This window comes from Petaurus breviceps, unplaced genomic scaffold (assembly GCF_028583685.1).
Source record: "Petaurus breviceps papuanus isolate PSGF00001 unplaced genomic scaffold, PetGlider_PUasm1.0 174, whole genome shotgun sequence".
Classification (NCBI taxonomy): domain Eukaryota; kingdom Metazoa; phylum Chordata; class Mammalia; order Diprotodontia; family Petauridae; genus Petaurus; species Petaurus breviceps.
Window position 1 is genome coordinate 31,142,332 of NW_027185761.1, and position 15,581 is coordinate 31,157,912.

At 42.1% G+C, this 15,581-nt stretch overlaps 1 protein-coding gene across 1 annotated transcript in view; it reads right to left on the reverse strand.

Moving 5' to 3' along the window:
* ITPR1 (inositol 1,4,5-trisphosphate receptor type 1) overlaps nucleotides 1-15,581 on the reverse strand; it is a 393,216-nt gene that overhangs the window by 61,737 nt on the left and 315,898 nt on the right. Inside the window, exons 50-53 of the mRNA XM_069084059.1 lie at nucleotides 13,989-14,111; nucleotides 12,673-12,777; nucleotides 10,139-10,331; nucleotides 1,361-1,483 (exon numbers count right to left, since the gene is read on the reverse strand). Of these exons, the coding sequence (XP_068940160.1) occupies nucleotides 1,361-1,483; nucleotides 10,139-10,331; nucleotides 12,673-12,777; nucleotides 13,989-14,111 (544 nt within the window). The remainder of the gene's footprint in view (nucleotides 1-1,360; nucleotides 1,484-10,138; nucleotides 10,332-12,672; nucleotides 12,778-13,988; nucleotides 14,112-15,581) is intronic.

Here is a 15,581-nt window from a genome sequence, read left to right on the forward strand (position 1 = left end):
TCACATGTGAAGCTGTCAAGTTTAAAGACGGTTCTGCCAACAAGACAAGATGGGTTTCCAGCCTCTTCCTCTGTTTGTTGTGCCATCTGTTTGGGCCTTTATTGCATATTGCACAACACAAGTGGGTAGATTGACATTATACCTGAGAGTCTGTGTCACAATGCCTGGGTGGAAATTAAGCCGAAAAGAACACATCCGTGGCAGCTGTAGCAGATATGGGAGAGAGGGAGCTGAAATACTGCTATTTAGGATATTAGCCACTCAAAATCCACAAATGCAAAGCATTTTGAATTTCACTGAGCAAATTAAGGGGCCCCAAAGTGAAGGCTGAAATCTGAAAGGGCCAAATGTACTGTTTGCCTTTATTCTAATAAGTACTCTTCAGGAGAGGCAGTGTGCATAATGGATAGAGAGCTGATCTCAGGGTCAGGAGGACCTGGGTTCAAGTCTTGCCTTGGCCATATCCTGGCAGTACATGCCTGGGCAAGTCATTTGAATCCCTCAGCAACATTCCAAAACTATAAGCTGCAGATCAAATGCCAATCTGCATTAGTAGATGGAGTTTTTCACTGGTAGCACCCTACACTGATGGGATCACAGATTGAGAAAAAAAGGTATAAAGAAATTGGAGGTATAAATTAATTGCCATGTCTATCATCACTCAATGGACTGAGCCAAAGATAAAATATTCTAGATATTTTCAACTCTTCAGCCTCAAGTGACTGACATCTTTGGGATGGTAATAAGAATGCTGGAGGGACCACCCTGGGGACCTCAGTCCTGGTCCTGTGGATGCCACTACCCAGAGTCATGACCTTCACCAAGCCACAGCTGTCTGAGCTCGGTGTGTGCTCTGTAAAATGAGGGGATTGGACCAGCTGAGCTCCAAGGTCCCCATCGGCTCTCATCTTCTAGCTTCCCTTCTCTCTAGAGCAGGGCTTCTGAACCTCTGCTCTGTGAACTTCTTTTTTCATTATTTTGATGATTGTGTTTTGGTCAGGTTTCCTTTATAATCCTATGTATTTCATTCTGTGCATTTATAATCATTTTTCTGAGAAGGGGTCCATAGGCTTCACCACAGACTGCCAAAAGGGTCCAGGGAACACAAAAATGGTCAAGCACCCCTGCTCTTGCTAATTAATAACCATGTAAATTTTCCCCCATCCCCACCTACAAATTACAACTGTATTCTACTAAGGTACATTTTAGTAAATGCTAGTAATAAAAATTCATAATTTCATCTGCCCAAAGACCATATAAGGCAAGATTATCAAAGCATGGGAAAATTGCATTCAAAACCCAGGTTATGTCCTTTCTAGTTGGTTCCATTGTTTTGCTTCACAGTAAAAAAGACTGATACCTCCTCGGACTCCTTTAAATGGGTAGAAAAACGCAACCAGCAGATTCATCAGGACGGCCAGGTTAAATGAGATGCTGCTCCAGAAGGACATGTTCCGAGAACACCAGTACAGCACTGGCTGGGCTGTGGAGACAAAGGGAAGGCTACCATCAGTGTGTGAATGTTCCCTCAAAAAGCGAGGAGCTCCTTGAAAGCCCTCACATAGATTAGACCTTCTTTGGTTTCCATCTGTTATCCTGGAAAACGATCGCTTGTTTTTTATTCTTAAGTTGACTCAGGAAAATAAACTAATCATATATTGCTATCTAAAAGCTCATGAGAATGGGGAGGTGTTATGTGTGTGGTTGGAAGGTGAGGCGGGGTGAGATGAGAGGAGGGGGTGAAAACAAGTAGAGTCTGAGCATCCAAAAAGGTAACTGGATTCTCTCCCAGCAGGGAGATCTAAGAAGCCTTTAATGGGAAAATGGGGCTGCCTAGTGTGTGGGGATCTTGGTGGAATCCAACCAACCCAACCCAAGAAATAAACTACCCTTCTAGCAACCTGGGGGCCCAGAGATGGGCTTGGCTAGGCTAGTCTCAGACTGAGCAGCTGGGCTTTGAGTCACTCCCTTGTCTGGAACACTTGCATGACTAGTCCCTATGGTTTTTCTGAAGGGGACCATTATACTTTAAAGTATGTTCACTTGGTCATTTTCTTTGAATAGCCATGTTTAATAAAGAAACCTCATTTGGACTACTTAAACATTTGATAATCAAGCCTAACCAAAGTAGCTAGTTAGTAGCAGAAGAAGGAGCATCTTATTCTGTCACACACACCACCCCCCCCTCCCCACCTCCGAAAAGGGTAGTTCTAGAAACCACAGACCACTAAACTTTACACCTGTCTTTGGACAATTTTGAGAACAGATAAACACTCTACAGTCTTTTGTGCTATCCTTGCTACTCAGAAGACAGTGAAAAGTAGACTGGACAGTAGCATGACAAGCACTGGCTATTAGTTGAATAACTGTACTAAGGAATAATACTATGGGGTGGCTAGGTGGCACAGTGAATAGAGCACCAGCCCTGGAGTCAGGAGGACCTGAGTTCAAATCCAGTCTTAAGACGACACTTAACACAAAAAACTAGCCATGTGACCTTGGGCAAGTCACTTAACCGCAACTGCCCTACCTTCCCCCTCCAAAAAAGCAAAAAACAAAACAAATTAAAAAAGAAATAATACTATGACTCAGGGTCAACAGAAGGGAAAAGGTCTTTAATGGAGTGCCAGTGGTCTCTATACTTGGCCCCATCCTTTTTAAAATTGGTTATCAGTTACCTGAATGAAGCTACAGAACAGATGTCAACATATTAAGCTATTCATCCGGGATGGCAGAATCAAGATTCAAAATGAGCAAAAGACTGGAATGATGGGCCCAAATCAACAAAACGATATTGACCTGGGATAACCTAAAATGTCTATAAAAAAAAGTTCCACAAGTTTGGAGTAAGGGAAGCCTCATATGGCAGAAATTCACCCGAAAAATTATGTAGGGGGCACAGTTCAGTAGAATATAGCAAATAATATGAAACAACTCTGATTTAACAATGGAAAAAAAACTGAATGTGGTCCCTAGCCATATTAACAGAAATATGCTGCCTATGATAAAGAACCAGCATGTATAAAGAGCTTTAAGGTTTGTGAAGCACTTCACACAAATTATCCCATTGATCCTCACAACAACCCAGGGAGGGAAGTGCTACTCTCATCCCCCTTTTACAGAAGAGGAAACTGAGCCTGAGAGATGAAAATGACCTGCCAAAGGTCACAAAGCTAGTAAGTATGTGAAGCAGGACTGGAATTCAAGTTGCCCATCAGCCCAGCTCTCTATCCACAATGTTACCTCACTGCCATGACCACTGCTGCACTATATCCCAAGGTGGTGAGACCCCTTCTGGAACAGCTGGTGAATTCCAGAGGCTTCTTTTCAAGGGGGGTGATGTTGGCAAACCTGAATAAGTCCAATGGAGGGAGAACAAAGGGGTGAGGTACTTCAAACATGTGAAGGCTGTCATGGTGACAGATGAAGGAACAGATATATTCTGTGTTGCTTCCAAGAGAAGTCCACAGCTATGGAATTTATAGGAAGATGGATATCAATTCAATGCAAGAAAGAGTTTTCAAGTCAATGGGTGCTATTCATGATGTAGAAGATGGATGTTCGTTTGAGTGACTGTAGATACAATTCCCACCTGGGGAGAAGGCACTAAGCATTGACAATCTAAAGGCCTAAGACTCCAAGATTCCCAAGTGCCCAGCCAACTGGGGAGTCGACTCCATTGCCCTGTGATATCTTATAACCTGGAGTGGAAGGCAGAGTGAGATGTGGTATTTTTTTGCACATGGCAAACAAAGGCAGATCCTGAGTTGGGGATGGGTTACGGTACATGTAGCTCCTGATGGAGAAATGTTTTTTCAAGTCACTTCTGAGACACTGATTATGCTACCTGCAAAACAAGCTGTACCGAGGAAAATTCTGCCTATTTCAGAAGCTGCTTCCTGCTCTCCTCAGCACTTCAATTAAGAAGGCACGAGGAATAGAAGGCTGGATTTGGAGTCAGGAGACCTGGGGAAGCATCCCACTTCAGCTTAGCTGGGTACTCCTGGCCAAGTCACATAACCTCAGAGAGCCTCAGTTTTCTCATCTGAAAAAATGTGCCTAATGAGAATTTGTGCTATCCACCTCACAAGGTTGTTGTGTTTATCAGTGATTGGCAAACCTGGACATCCTAGAGAAATGTGAGCTGGTTTAGAGCTGTAATTGCACCCATGTAGAGAACTTCTCATGCAGAAAGCCTTTACTCACGCAGCAACAGGGTTAAAATCACAACAGACCTGACAGGTTACCTTAATCCAACCCCCTTCTTTTAAAGATGAGGAAACTGATGCACAAAGCAGTCCGGATCAGAACCCAGGTCTTTGGCTTAACCCAATGCTCCTGCCATTTTATTCTGCTGCTTTTCTGGATACATTTTTAATCAACAATACCCTTGCCCATTTTCTTTAGGGATACCCTATTTAAATGGTGTTAAATGATGCCTTGTTTAGGTTGTTTCATAAAACCAGGCTTGGTAGGAAGAACTTCAGTGTATCTGGTGATGCCAGAAGCAAAATTTCCAAAATACATTCTCATTCATGTCCCCCCTCCTCTGGATATGGGTGTAAGATATATGGGAACAGAACTCAATCCTATTTTTCTTCAATGGAATGATCATTTAGTTTAGAACAGCAGCCAGGAACAAATCAAATGGCCTGCTAATCAGCCCAGAGTGAGAAGGCCATGTCTTCCAAGCTTCCTCCCCATAATGAAGTTATATTATAATTAAACATAGTCAGAGGCAGTTTAAAAATCTGCTGTTTTTTTCACTTGTGCTTAAAATGTGCAGGGCCTTCCAAAGGAGGGGCAGATTGCATTTTCTATCAAGGCCAATAGTTCAGATGGGACCCGTGCTTGAAGATGGTGACAAGTCATTAGTCACCATCAGACATAAAGAGCAGATGTGCTGGACAGGTATCCTTCCTTGAACTATGCCAAGCTCAAGTTAAAGATTTACTCTATCAATTCTCCTCGAGATCTTTAAATTTACTACTGTTGGGGCAGGGGGGCAAGGGAGGATTTTAAAAGGAGGAATTATGTGCCCTGGGGGAAAAAACTGGCATTGTTGATGGCACTTTGCCCTAGAACAAGAAAACATGTTTCATCTAGCCATGACCACAGGGGCAGGGAGAGAGAAGAGAAGGTGTGGAGTGCTAAATGAGAGTCCATTTTTTGTTTTTGTTTTTAAAGTGCAACATGAGATTTTCCTGCAAATTCTAATCTACCATGGATTTCTTAGCAGGTTTGCAACCTCAGACATGATGATGGAAGTATAGGTAATAAATTCTGCTTTTGGTATGTTGGACAACCTATAAACCTGGTAACAAATTACGTTATTTCAGATGATCAACAATAGGTTGTTGGGTTTTCGGGTTTATTTTTGCTCTGGTATTTCACTCGTAATTTATCTATCCCCTGGGCATTTGGTGAACCTGGAAGAATTGGTTTGTGTTTCTAGCACCTGCTGCTATGAGTCTAAAAGACACAATGATTTTAGGGCTGTGGACTAATTGTTTAAAGTGGAAAATGTGGTCAAAAGTAGCTGATCCTCCTCCATAGCTGATCACAGAGTTAGGGCTACTTATGTATTTAATCATTTTCTAACTAGTATAACAGTTTTGTACAAATGTGCCTCATCCCCCATTAGACCATTAACTCGGTGAGGACACTGCAATATTTCTCTTTATCTCTCTCATAATAATAATAGCAGCCGGCATTTCAATGGTGTTTGCTGAGAGCCAGGTACCATGCTGACTGCCTTACAAACAGGATCTCACTTGATCCTCCCTGGGACATAGATGCGATTATAATCCCCATCTAAATTGCTTTGTATAGGGCAACCATTAAATAAATTCAACCTAACACACATTTCTCAATGTTTGCTCAACTGAACACAACTCATAAATAAAATTACTCTACCTATATTTTAAATTGTATAATAATCCTGGGCTCAATGATAAGTGGCAGGAGTTGGTGATGGTGGTAGGATCACGAAAGGTATAAAGGGGGGAGATTTTTCAAAATCCCAAGAGAAATTACTACACGATCCTGTGTTTTTAAAAACCTATAAATGCAAGTTTGTGTCAGATACTGGGGATACAAAGACGAGGAATGTTGGAGTCCATACCCTCATGGAGTTTACACCCAAGTAGGCAGATAAGATCTAAGGCAGCCTGCTTCAGTAGAAAGAATGCTGAGACTGGAGGAAGTGGATGGTCTACATTCGAATCCCAGCTCTGCCTCTTCCTACTTATGTGACCTTGGGCATGTCTACTAACTCCTCTATACCTCAGTTCCCCCATCTGTAAAATAAAGGGGTTGGACTAACTTACCACTCAGGTCTCTTCCAGACCTAACACTATGAGCCTATGGAATAATCATGATGCAAGTTAGAAGATTCTTAAGTGTATGAGAGTGGCCAAAACAGCCAGGGAAAACTTTCTGTCCCCTAGGCTGTCCCCTATATCTGAATCCAGGGTTGTAGTCAGCAAGCCGAACTGAGTACCAGTCTGGTGCTGTCTTCAGGAAAACTGTTACATAAATGAGCTAGGAATAAGTTTTCCACAGGTTTATTATTAGGGAAAGTGGCTACTGATGGAAATACAATTAAAATGAAAAGGTTTTTTTTTTCCCAATGAATAGATTTCTTCCCTCCCCACACAAACATGCAAATTCATGTTTAATTCAAAGTCATTAATCATAATTTTCCTTTTTCTCACCAGGAGATAGTCTTGAAGCCAATTAAAATCATGCAGTTGGCAACCAGTAGCTATGCTTAAGTACAAAGGAAACTTGCTTTTTTTTTTTCTTCCCCAAAAGAGACTGAACAGAGATGATGTCAGGAGGAAGCATTTGGCTGGAGTGCAGCGGGAAACATGGGACCACAAGATCAGACAGACGCCTTTACACTCCAGGGGAGGTGACTGCGGCTGAGGCAAGCCCAGGATTACTGAACAAGTGTGGGAGGCAGGACTGGGACTCACCAGCTCCAGATCTAGCACTTTCTCCGCTATGACACCGTGCTGCCACGTTCATAAAGATGTCGTGAATGACATAAGGAGACCAGTATTGGCAGCAATGATCTCATAAGGTTGTTGTGACAATCAAAGGAGATGATGTATCACCATGGTAACTCACAAATGACTCATAAACAAATAGATGGTCAAATCCTAATAGGTTATTAGGGGAAAGGCTATTAGTGATAGTAACAATAGCTAGCATTTATAGCATTACAAGGTTTGCAAATACCTCATTTGATCTTTATAACAATGCTGATAGGTAGGTACTATTACTATCCCCATTTTATAGATCTGGACACTGAGGCAGAAGTCAAGTGACTTGCCCAGGGTGACACAGCTAGTAAGTGTGTGTGGTGGGACCAAACTTAAGTCTTCCTGACTCCCAGTCCAAGGCTCTAACCACTGCACTACCTAGCTGCCTCTTTTTTTTCCCCAGAGTTTATTTATTTTTAGTTTTCCACATTCATTTCCACAAGATTCTGAATTCCAAATTTTCTCTCCATCTCTCCCCTAGATGGTAAACATACTGATTACCCCTTCCCCCAGCTAGCTGCCTCTTCTCATAGGATATCCCTATCCTACTGAGGCTGATGTCAGAGAGGATAGCCACACCTCCTCCAAAAGGTATTCTGGTGCCTCCATTAGAGACAGAATATACTGATACTAACAACTATTATGTAAATGGATTTAAAGGTTACAAAGTACTTTACAAATACTATCTCATCTGAGCTCCATAACAGCCCTAGCTATAAGCCCACAGAGGAGGAAACTGAGATTTGTAAGAGCTCTGACTCAGGCTAACATTTAGTGAGATGCAATATTATGTGATGGAAAGTGAGCTTGAGGGGTGGCTAGGTGGCACAGTTCAAATCTGACCTCAGACACTTAACACACACACACACACACACATACACACACAAAACTAGCCGTGTGACCTTAGGCAAGTCACTTAACCCCAATTTCCCTACCTTTCCCCCTCCAAAAAGAAAAAAAAAAGTGAGTTCGACTTGGAATCATTAGAAATGGATACTAGACTAGTGACTATGGGCAAGTCACTGAACTTCCCTGTGTCTCAGTTTCCTCACATGAAAAAAAAATGGGCTAATAATCCTCCTCCTCCCTACCTACCACAGGACTGGTGTGAGGAAATTACTGCACAAACCGTCAAGCCCCACGTAAGCATCTGCTTTCACTACCAGGTTCTTGGGATGAGCTTAGGCTCACTGCAGGATACGTGGGGGCGGGGGGTAAGTAGCCTCAGTATATGGTGGATGGTGAGCTGATAAGAGAGAAGATCAGGAAGAGTTTGGCCAGGGGAGAGGAGGAGAGATCATGGATATTCAGCAGATGTTAACAGACCTGGAGGCCAGCATCCAGAGGATCTGCCCCATCCTCTGGAGGAGACACAGATGAGACTGAAGAGGGTGAGAAGGCAGGGATGGGAAGGAGCATGGATGCCAACTGGGCCACAGATCTCTCTAAGTATTGTGCTAAAATACCGTAAGAGACTAAGGCCAGTCCTGAGGTGGGAAAAAAGACGAGTCTGATAGCTCTGCCTCAGCTATCTGCTGCTCAGGGGAAGGAGGAAGGAATGAATGAAGAAAGGAGGTGGAGAAGAGGGACCCTGATACACAAGAAAGCACACTGAACCTGGAGTTAGGAGGTTCAAATCTCAGCTCTCCCCTTAAACCTCAGTGAGCCTGGGACGGATACTTTATCTGAGCCTCAGTCCCCTCATCTATACAATGAGAGGGTTGGACTAAATAAGAGAGGGTTGGACCAAGACCTCTGGTTCCAGCCCCAATGCTATGATCGGAGGACCAATATGGTGGGACAGTTCATTCAATAGGTCATGTGAATATGAAATGTCTGCCATGTGCCAGGTACCATGGCTACAACAGCAAAGGTTGTACCCTCAAACATCCTGCATGGGGTGGACCACATGTGTATGGATAAGTAAATATAAACTATCTACAAGTGAACAAAGAGGATGGGGGTGAGGAGTGAGGCCTGACATGAGGAAAGGCCCTTGCAGCAGGAGACGGCATGGGAGCTGAGCTTTGAAGAGAGCCGGAACCAAAGAACACGGCTCCCTCTTTCACCCCACTTCCCACCTGGACCCGTAGGAAGGAGGAAAACCAGAAGAACTGAAAGACAAGGAAATCAAACCCAATCCAAAATCTCAACCTGAGTTTTCCAATAAAAACTCAGTTGCAGACTAAGAGACACAAACCCAGACAAATCCTTTCAAGTCTGTGGCATCAGTTGGTGCTGAGTGCTCAAGGTCCACATTAAAAAACTAATGAAAACCACGAGCTGAGCAGCCCTCTGGGAAAGCCCCTATAAAAGTGTTTTAAACATGTAATTTCCATCTGATCGTCAGGCGTTTCAAACGGGACTCACTCATTAGCTCTGACACATCTAATGTGCAAACAATTCCACGGCCTATAAAACGACACAATTACGGGAGTCCAATAGCCCAGGTAGCCTGCGAGGGGGGAGATGCCCAAATCTCCTTAGCAGGTGTGCTAGGAAATGAGAAATGAAAGCACCTAACTTTCTTGCTCAAGAGCCTTGCCTTGTGAATCCAAAAACCTGGCTTCGGTTTGTACCTGGTAGCTGCTTTTGTTTTTAAAAAGCAAGATACTGCAAGTAGCATTCATGCCTTCTCGGGGATTGTTCAATCAGATTTCACCAAATGAAAGATGATGATGATGATGGCGACTGCAGAACATTCTGGCCAGGACTCTGATCACTGACTTGTCAGTGAGAGAACTCCAAGGTGAGTATCAGTGGTGCTCAGAGGTAAACCACAAACCTTCCACCCTCAGGGATAAACATGCTTTCGAGTCTAGCTTCACCCTCTGGAATGTTGAAACTAAATGCACTAGGTGACCTCTCTGTCTACTGAAGCAGCTCGCTAGAGTACTGAACCTGAGATTCGGGAGACCTATGTCTGAATCCTGTCCCCGACGTCTCCATGTCTGTGGCCAAGTCATCCTACCACTGGGAAGCTTTTTTTCTTCATCAGTAAGATGGGAGCAATACTTTAACTAATGACCCCACAAGGCTGTTGTTGAGTTTATTAGTGTAACACATTTCTGCAAATGGTTCTAACCTACCTCTCAGCTTCTTCTGCCAATTCATTTCATTGAAGAGGTCTTCAGATCGCAAGAAAAAGTCATTTATTTTACTCCCCTGCTCATCCCTCTCAGTGGTGTAATATATCCGTAGTTTGGACTCCTTGGTAAGGAATTCACATATACTGGGCACAGGGAAGACTATTTGCTCCATTGTCCGATCTAACCTGACAATCTGGAAGAGAGGCATGAGATCAAATGATTAACTTAATACCATTTGTCAAGCGCTTCTTTATTCCTAACCTTGGATTAAGCTTTGGAAGGTAGAAAGAAAAGGGTCCTAATGCTTAAAGGGTTTAATACCTAAGGCCATTCTAAGTCCTAGGATGGTTGAAATAGAAATTTCTGGAGAATCCATAAAATTATTATTTTATAAACCACAAACCTTCAGATTTGATAAACTAGTATTTTATGCTAATGATTTAATTGAAGAGGTTGCTCTTTTGAATTCATATTCAAATGAGCCTGATATAATAACCAAAAGTTCAAGAGTTGCGGAATACCTGAAGTCAAAGAATTGTAGGGCTTCAGAGATGGAAGGGACTTCAGCACTATGGAGTTCAAATTAGGTCTGAATAACAGACGCTCGTCCAGACTCCATCTGAAGACTGCAAGTGATGGTGAACTCACTATGTTCCAAAGGCATTTATTCCATCTTTGGAAAGTACTAATAACTAGGATGTTTTCTTTATATGAAGTCGAAACTCTGATCCTGCAACTTCCACTCATAGCTCTTTCCCAGGACACAAACCAAGGAAATCTAATAGCCTTTAGGTACTTGAAGACAGTTATAACCTGCTGCCACCCAACCAAATCTTTTCTAGGCTAAAACACTCTACTTCTTCAACACATCCTTATCCATCATTCTTTCTAGTCTTTTCACCATCCCAGCTGCCTACTCTTCAATGAGTCAATGTCCTTCCTAAAATGTGATATTCAGAACAGTCTAACCAGGGCAAAGTACAGAAGGTATATCAATTAATCATCAGGCATTTATTAGGCCAACAACCATATGCAAGGCCCTGTCCTACATGCTTGGGAGACAAAGAAAAAAAATAAAATAATTGCTGCCCTCAAAGAGCTTGCATTCTACATTTACCTTCACTGAAACCTTGCCAATGACCTAATTCTTTCAGAGAGATAAAACATTTGTGAAGTGCTTACCATGCTTACTTAATATTGGCTCCAACAGTGAGAGGGTATTTTTTCTAAATTCTCTGGGTCTATTCTCTCAAAGAGATCAAAGACTGGGCTTAATGCTAGTAATACAAACGCAGGCAACCAAAACAGCCCCTGCCCTCAAAGAGGTTATAAGACAGACTGGCGGGGTAGAAGGGAGCAATATATAAAGGGAAGACAGAAAGGGAGGGTGGGACACACCTAGGGAGGCACAGTATGGTGATAGTCAGCCCGGGCAAGGTAATAGAAGAAACTCACTTATCAGAGCCCAGGTGGTTCGAGAGTCAGAGTCCAAGGATACCTTTTAATATTTTATGTATGTAATGTATTAAATACCATATATATTATGTATATAATGTTCCTAGTTTAATACTGGATCAATGATTGTAGTTTAAAATGTATTTTCAATTTTAAGCACATATCCTTAGAAGGCAGGAGAACAAAATGAAGGAAAATAACTGGCCACTTGACTGTCTATAAGAACGCTTTTCTTCATCTGGAGTTTCTGTGACACTGGTCCAATGACAAGGGTACACGTCAGGAGATGAGTCCGGCCACGGCTTTGCCACTTTCGCATCTTGGGCAAGTCCCTTTCCTTTAGGGTCTCAGCATTTTCATTTCTGAAAGGAAGGGGCTGGGCAGGATGATCTCTCTCTAAAGTCCCTTCTAATTCGAACAGCTGAGGCCTCTCTTGAGTTAAAGGCAATCATCTCAGTCAAGGTCCAGAGGATCAGGCCCAATTAAGACAGTTTCCAGGCATAGGCTCATATGACCATGGCTCTAAAGATAATTTAACAGCCATTTAACACAAGACTGATTTGGTCAGTCAACATGGCTACAAGGGTTTGGTGAAAGAGTCAACAGAATTAGTCAATTTAGGAAGATGGTCCACAGATTTAAAATATCACCTAAGGATATTTCTGACCATTGGCCTTGACTGTTGGTTGGTTCAAATATTGGCTCCGATAGTGAGAGGGTATTTTTTCTAAATTCTCTGGGTCTATTATCTCATGATCAAAGGCTGGCTAATAATCCTTTGACTTGCTAGGGAAGCAGTTGGCTTTTAAAAGACCCCTGAGATGAATGGTACAGTGGGGGAAAGACCACATGGCTAAGATTCAGAAGACCTGGGTTGGATTCCTAGCTCTACTATTAACAAGTTGTGTGACCCTGACCTTAGTTTCTCCTCATCTATAAAAAAGAAGGGGATGGACCATCTGATCTCTAGATCTCTTTCTAGCTCAAACCATCTATGGTTTAACAATGGATTTCCAGGTCCCTCTGAAGTCCTTTAATTAAAACCACTTTAAGCTCGCTGTACTTTTTTTTTTTTTTACCTCAATTTGTGCTGTGTGTTTGGCATAGAATTCCAGAGCTTCATCTCCTTCTACCTGACCTCCGGGTTTCAACATGTTCTGAAGTTCTTTGTTATGCCGAGCCAGCTGGAATACAAGAATAGGGGTGGGGGGAAGGAATAGGAGAGACCCAATTTCTCTTTATAACAGGAACACACATATTCATTTCAAATCTTGGTACGAAGAATACATAATAACCAACAAAGTTGTTAGCAGAAGGGCAAAGGTGATGGGAGACTTGTTATATTCCAACTAGGTGCTATGTACACAAAGTTTATTTTGGGAATCAATCAGAACAGAGTACAGAACACTTTTGCCCACACTGAGTCCTGCTTTGCCCCAGTCTTATTTAGCCTGGCAGAGGAAAAAATTTCAGTACTTCTTGGATCCTCTTCTAATCTAAACATTTTGAAAGCTCCCCTGGATGGCTAGATGCGGGTAAACAAGGAGGTGGGGAAGAAATGGTGTTAAAAAAACACCATTTTATAATGGTGGTGACACTGTCTGGCTCCCTGGGGGACATCCATATTTTCAATTCCATTTAAAAAGCAGAATACTGATTGTTTTCACCTCCAGCAATATGCAAAAAAAAGTCCCATTGTAAATATGCCTATCATTTAAGAGGCTGGCAGCAGCCTGTGCAATGTCGTTATTATACACTAGGAACAACAAGTAATGCCAATACCTAGGGATAACAAGTCTAATTGGATTACTCAGGTGAAAGGGAAGGGAAAAGTAATTATCCAACAGGCACACTTGTGGGTGATGCTCACCAGAGATGGAGAAAGTGCTTCAAAACAGAACACAGATATGCCAACATTTGGGAAGGCTGTCTTAAAATCAAAACAAACCTGGGAGCACAGTTGGGAAATTGGCTTCCTTGTTGCTGAGGTACAGAGTACTATTTGCTACTAAAACCACCACAAAGTCAAAAGTCTGAAGGCCAAGGAGCTCCAAAGGGAATCAAGAAATTCGTGTTTATTTTTTTAGATAATTAAGAAAGGATCACTTCAGTACTTTTAAAAAAACCTTTCAATTCTCTAGATAAAAGATCACTGGGAAAAAAAGGAGGTTTCTTGGTGTTAAATGTCTTCAATGATACAAGAATTCCTTTTCATAAGAAGGGGATGTCATACTATAATTGAAAATAGGAATAGTAGAACTCAAAACCTCAGGAGTCAGTAAGTTTGGTCAACTTGCAAAAATGGATTCAAAGGATGGGCTCCCAACAATACAGTGAAGCTTAATGGAAGGCTGCCCTTGCAAACAAGAAATGCGTATGAGGCGGTCTGTCCTACCTGATGGGCTAAAATGTAGATGTTGTGGCCCACATTCCTGGGAGACGCAGCAACGTCCTCACCGTTTTCTCCATCCTCAAACTCCACTTCACCCTGCATGTATGCCTTCTTGATGACTTCCACCTACATGTCAGGTTAAGAAAGTCAAATTTCTGCTTGGAAAAAATGTGGGCCTACCTCAAATTGACATAATGGTGAGGAGACCTTTTGCTATAGTCTACATTTTAGTCAATTCAATGAATATTATCAATTAAATCGATCCATTTTCAGATGCCCTAGGGTAAAATAAAGTAAATGTCCATTTTCCCCAGCATGTTAAAAGAATGGATATTTTGGTTAAATGAATATTCTAGTTTATTGAGTTATCATATTTGTCACAGATGTATTATTCATGTTCAAATAACTAGAACACAAAACAACTAAAGCAAAAACTGTACTGAATTATTAATCTTTAATGATTCAGAAGATAGAATGGCCCTGTTGTCATCATTGTAACAAAAAAAAAATTAATTCTCTACCCAAACATGGAAGACTGGATATAAAACAGAGAATGGGCTGCATTTCTACTGATCCCAGGACACAGCCTGGAAAGAGATTTTTAAAAAATAAATTCACATTATCAGTTTGTTTATTAGTTAATTCTGTTTTTCGAATGTAGTTCAGAGGACATATCCCCCAAAAGGGTTATGTATACTTGAGTTCTCTGGTTACTTGAGTTCTAGATAACTGGGAGTTTAATACAAGGGCCAGATATCTACTATATTCTAGGGAGTGGCACTCTCCAACCACAAGGGGGCAAATGGCAACCAGGGGCTCACACTTTCCACTATGGCACTTCCCATTCATGATATAACAAGTCAGGGGACAAGTGCCAGGAGTTTTATATGGACCTCCTTGTCGGCCCAATGAGAGGCAGGGAAGGAACAGGCTCCTCTTCTTAAGCTGACAAATCCTGTCTTCTGTGTCTTGCCCCCTCCCTTCCATCTTGCCATTATAACAGCATTTACATAAATCTCGAGAGCACATCCTTCTGAGGGTTTATGACATTCCACTCTGACCTTAGAGAGATCGGGGTGATATCAACAGTGCTGTGGTATAACTAACAGACAAGCCACACTTGCAAAGAAGCGTTTTGGTAAGCACGAAGACTAGAGTTCTGGGCTGTGTTATCATGAGTGTCTTATCAATAGAGTCAGAGGACATGAGTTTATATCCTGTCTCTGCTACTTACTACCTATGTAACCTTGGAAAAGTTACTAACTCCGCTCCGGCCTCAGTTTCTTTGTATGTTAAACGAGGGGGCTCTGTATCTATTACCTTCGTTTTCATTGGTGGTTTATTCAGAGATTACGGCAGGGTGGGGGGTAGCAGAAGGCACATGCAGGTCAGCGCAGATTCCAAATCAACTCAACCACTGTTGCTGTCTGTTGCTAGTCTCACAGTTTTCTACATTAACTCCAAATCTGGGTGAGACCTTTTTCCTCCTTGGAAATCATAGCAAGTAGTTTGCATAATTCCTCAAAATATCCCCGTGAACCACGTTCTCTTTATAATAAAGATAACTTATTACTGGTACCAGAGAACTGATGGAGA